General features: G+C 46.1%; 1 protein-coding gene across 2 annotated transcripts in view; it reads left to right on the forward strand.

The window, feature by feature from the left end:
- LOC123085788 (uncharacterized) overlaps positions 1–1,412 on the forward strand; it is a 5,599-nt gene extending 4,187 nt beyond the window's left edge. The window contains exons 4-7 of one of the 2 annotated variants that reach the window (XM_044507494.1): positions 189–233; positions 351–440; positions 526–627; positions 754–1,412. In XM_044507494.1, coding sequence (XP_044363429.1) covers positions 189–233; positions 351–440; positions 526–627; positions 754–936 — 420 coding nt within the window. In that variant the 3' untranslated portion in view covers positions 937–1,412. The remainder of the gene's footprint in view (positions 1–188; positions 234–350; positions 441–525; positions 628–753) is intronic. The other variant, XM_044507495.1, reaches the window with a different exon arrangement.
- The last annotated feature ends 2,974 nt before the right edge of the window (positions 1,413–4,386 follow it).

The raw sequence follows: 4,386 nt of genomic DNA on the forward strand, positions 1-4,386 counted from the left end.
GGGAGGACGAGCTAAACTCTACGCAGTACTACTTATGTAATGTTCATTGAAAGGGAATATTCTCGGTTCCATATCTTTTGGAAATCCTCTTAGTGCAGTCTTGTCTGAAAGTGAAAAGAACATCGATCTCAAGTTCTTGGCCATATCAGAACCAGCAGTACTTACTGGTCTGCAATATTATTTTTTAGGTTGGCTACAATGTTGTAACTTCCAGGCGGCGCAATGTCGGTAAGGTGAGTTTATCTGGTCTCTGAGAGAGGTAATCTGAGTGAATTTCATTTTCTCATTTGCATTTGAACAGTTAACTTAATTTTGATGTTCTTAAGCTACATTTTTTTATTATCTACTAGGTGCGTGGCTTCACTTTTAACATTAACTCAGGTGTTTTGGAGTCTCTTGAGCTCGATTCATTTGGGCTTACCATTGTCCCTGTTAGTCTGGTAATTTGGTTGGACACCTACCTGTCATCTTATAGGGCATATAAATCCATTGATTATGTCTCAGTATACCACTTATTCTTTACAGGTAAGCACGTACTGTTTATTTGTGGAAGATGTGCTTGATATAGTTTCTGATACAATCGTGGTGCATGAAGATGCAATCTCTCGTGTTCAACGGTTAACACAGGTAAGCATTACTGATTGTTTCTTGATAGAACCACTATTGGACTTAAAAGTACCGATTGCGTGGAGACCAAATCGTAATCGAAGCAACAACCTTGTTGAGTGAAAAATATTCTTAACTGAATGGTAGGGCATCTGGGGCACCCAAAATATGCAAGGACCTGGCGATCAGATAGGCGAGTACAACAGATATGGAAGGCGAAGAGCTAGGTCTGTTAAGAGACAAAATAGCCAGGGTAAGCCCATGGGCCGAAAGCTCCATAGGAAAACGCGGGATCCGGAGGATGAGTGGGAACTGCCAATGGAGTATTGACACACGCACACGCAACACGCTCTCTTCCCGTCCTCAGAGAAGAAGTGCTGTCCCACTGTTCTAGTTAGTGCTCAGCTACAATAGGATATGTCAGTTTTTTTTCTACATTATTGGAAGACCACGAATAGGAAAGGAAATAGTTTGGCCATCTTGGGCGTGCTTTGGCTTGGTGGGTTAGTAAAAAGCGAGTATGTCTGCCGACTTCCGACGTCCTAATTATGGTACAAAATGATTCATTTGTGGTGAGTTCATTTCTCATGTAATGATGAGGCTTCTTTTGACTTCACTGACACTCAACGACTGAAGTGTATATGCGTGTAATCATGTTGTGATGTACTACTACCACCGGAGACTGGACTAGTACTGCTTAGATTAGTATACCTCTAGCCAGAATGTCAAGGTTCCTGCTATATTTGTACAAAAGGAAAAAAAAACAACAGCTTGGTTTCTGAAAGGGAGGTCTGTGGCTACTTCAACCACTGATATGATTTTTCTCTTTTCTGTTCCTCTAAACTAGTGAAGCTGCGAGACCCTGTGGTTGACCGACTCACCTTTAGGCTGTAGCATGTTGCGTACTGACCGCAGACCCTCAGCCGAACCTGGAGTAGAATTTTAGCATCCGGCGACCTACCCAGTACGTATCTGCGTGTGCGTGTCCCTACGAGCACGTACTACTTTTTTGTTTCATTCTCGGCACCGGATCGATGCATTGTATGACAGCGTTGACACATTTATCGGCACCAGACTCTGCTGGCCATATTTATGGTTCTGACATCTGCAACAGCTCAACCCATCAAAGATCACTCATCATCACTGCTCAGACAGTGCTGCTGCTTGAGCCGTTCGCTGGATCCATGGCGGTTTTCGCGGATCCATGGAATCACTCGCCGCGTACCGGTGGGCTCTATCCAAGGTAGAAAGAGCTGCTGCGCACGGCGTCTCGTGTGGCACTCTTTGTGCCATTTCGCTTTTAAATCTTCCGTCGAGTTGCGTTTCTTTTTTTGTTTTTAGAAAAAGGTATCGTCTATTTTGATTTGGGCAGCATCGGTTAGTGACGACCAAGGACAAAGATGAGAAACATCATCAAACGGACAACGGTATGTGGGGTCTCAGTTCTGGAAGTAGCCGTCCATATGATCTGAGCTCATCTACCTACACCCTGGCTTCTCACCTACCTCCGGATTTCTCCTCAACCATATCAGTCGGTCACGGCAGGGTCGCAGTGTCCTTTTCATTAACGGCCAACCAAATCGCCTGTACAGAAAAAAAAACACAGTGCTCTGTGTTGCACGTCGTTTGAAATCTGCATCGACATATGGGGGTGCCCTGCTCCCCCGAAGGTACATGTGTTTGCGTGGAGAATTGTTACCAACTCCCTTGCCACTTGGGCCAACAAGTGCTCTAGACGACTTGAGGTGACTGATATTTGTCCCCTATGTGGTATGGAACGAGAGGATTGCTTCCATGCTCTGTGTAGGTGCACCCTAGCGAAGGAGTTGTGGCATGCCATGGCTAGGGACTGGAATATCTCAAGAGTGGAGGAGGTGGTGAACACGGGGTCGGAGTGGCTCTTCTCACTCCTGGAGCCGCTTGATGAGGACACACGCATGATTGTCCTGATGACGTTGTGGCGTGTATGGCACGTCCGCAACGAGATCACCCACGAGAAGAAGCCTCCACCAACCGAAGCATCCAGGCGATTCCTCCAGGGCTACATCAACTCCTTGCTGTGCATCAAGCAACACCCTAAAGCTGACATGGAGAAGGGGAAGATGGTCGTCCTAGGGCCTCAGCAGTGCTCCGCTGCTCGTGCGGCTCCGAAGGAGGACAGGAGATGGATACCACCTGGGAGGGCGAGCACCAAACTGAACACCGACGGGAGCTATGTCCCGGCGACAGGCGCATCAGGTGGAGGGATGATCCTCCGTGATGATCCTCCGTGATGATCTTGGGCAGATCATCTTCACGACATGCAGGGAGCTCCGAACATGTGATAACGCCCTTGCAGCTGAACTTGAGGCGTGTAAGGAGGGGCTGGACTTGGCGCTGCACAGGACCGACCGGCCGACCGTCGTCGAGATGGACTCTTTGGAGGCGGTGGCCATGTGCACGGCCGCTTCGATTGATCGCTCTGTCCATCGCAATTTCGTGCAGGATATCAAAAGACTGACGACGACGGAGGGACGGAAGGTCCATTTTTCTCATCGTAGTCGTTCTCAGAATAAAGTAAGTCATGAACTTGCGTCTTATGGTCGTCGCACCCCCGTATTGCTGTATGGTTCCATTCAGGAACGGATGCCGTTGTAAACTTGGTGATGGCTGAATTGCCACCTTAAATAATGAGAATTTCTATTTTCCGCAAAAAAAAAATCTTATGGCTGTGACAATCGTGTAGAGTAAGAAACTGCGTCGCATGGACCGAGTAGCATTTTCAACTCCTTCCAAGTCCATAGAGTGAGAAGCACGCCATATCATACCATCACAAGAGCGAGTATCCAATGTGTCATGACGCAACACAGAACCATAAGGGGAAACCCCAAAAGAAGAGCAATAAGCCTGGCCACAGTGGGGGTATCTTAGCTAGTATCATACACGTGAAAATAGCAAACACGTTGATGTGGTAAAGAATTTAAAAAGAAAGAGAGGATTAGAGTAACATAGATAAATATTGTATCATATTAAATGTATGCTACTTTGTGTCGTGAATGGTAATAAATAAAATAATTTATGATACTATGCATTATGAAGGTAGGATCGTACATTTTTCCTAAAAAAAAGAAGATAGCATTATATATTATTATTATATACATGATACTAGTATATAATACTCTCCACTATGAGTAGCTTAAAACCCTGCTTACCCTTTTGCTTTGGCATGTAACAAGTTTAATCATGAAGTGTCAACTATCTAGAGCAAGCATAATTGCATACATTGTGTTGAAACTAGAATGCGAAGAGAGACTGTACTTGTGCGAGTCAGTTTTGAGGGAAATAAGAGCATTTACAGCCGGGCGCCCCAAACTGATCGGGTGGACGGCGTGCTTAGTGCCCGGTCACTCAGATGGCTCCTCACATCAGTCCTATATATTTGGACAGGCCGACACCCCGTATATCCAGCTCAAATCTAGAGCGGATATGGTAGGCTTGGGCGCGTTCGCTCGCCGGTCTAGCCCAGCCTGACACTACAAAAAGCCCCCTTCAAACGAACCCTAGATCGAAGTCGGCCAGTCCACTCCTCTCTCTCTCTTTCTCATTTTTAGAAAAGGAGGATGACTCCCGGCCTCTGCATCTAGGCGATGCATACGGCCATTTTACTAACTATTCTCATAAGACCTTATAAAGCCAAACAACAGCAAGACTAAAACCACCGTCTAAGCAATAACTGTTGCTACACCTATCCAATTGATGAAGGGACGTAGATAGTCTGGGCCTAATACGAAACAGATATCG

The sequence above is a fragment of the Triticum aestivum genome, chromosome 4A (assembly GCF_018294505.1).
Source record: "Triticum aestivum cultivar Chinese Spring chromosome 4A, IWGSC CS RefSeq v2.1, whole genome shotgun sequence".
Taxonomy (NCBI): Eukaryota; Viridiplantae; Streptophyta; class Magnoliopsida; order Poales; family Poaceae; genus Triticum; species Triticum aestivum.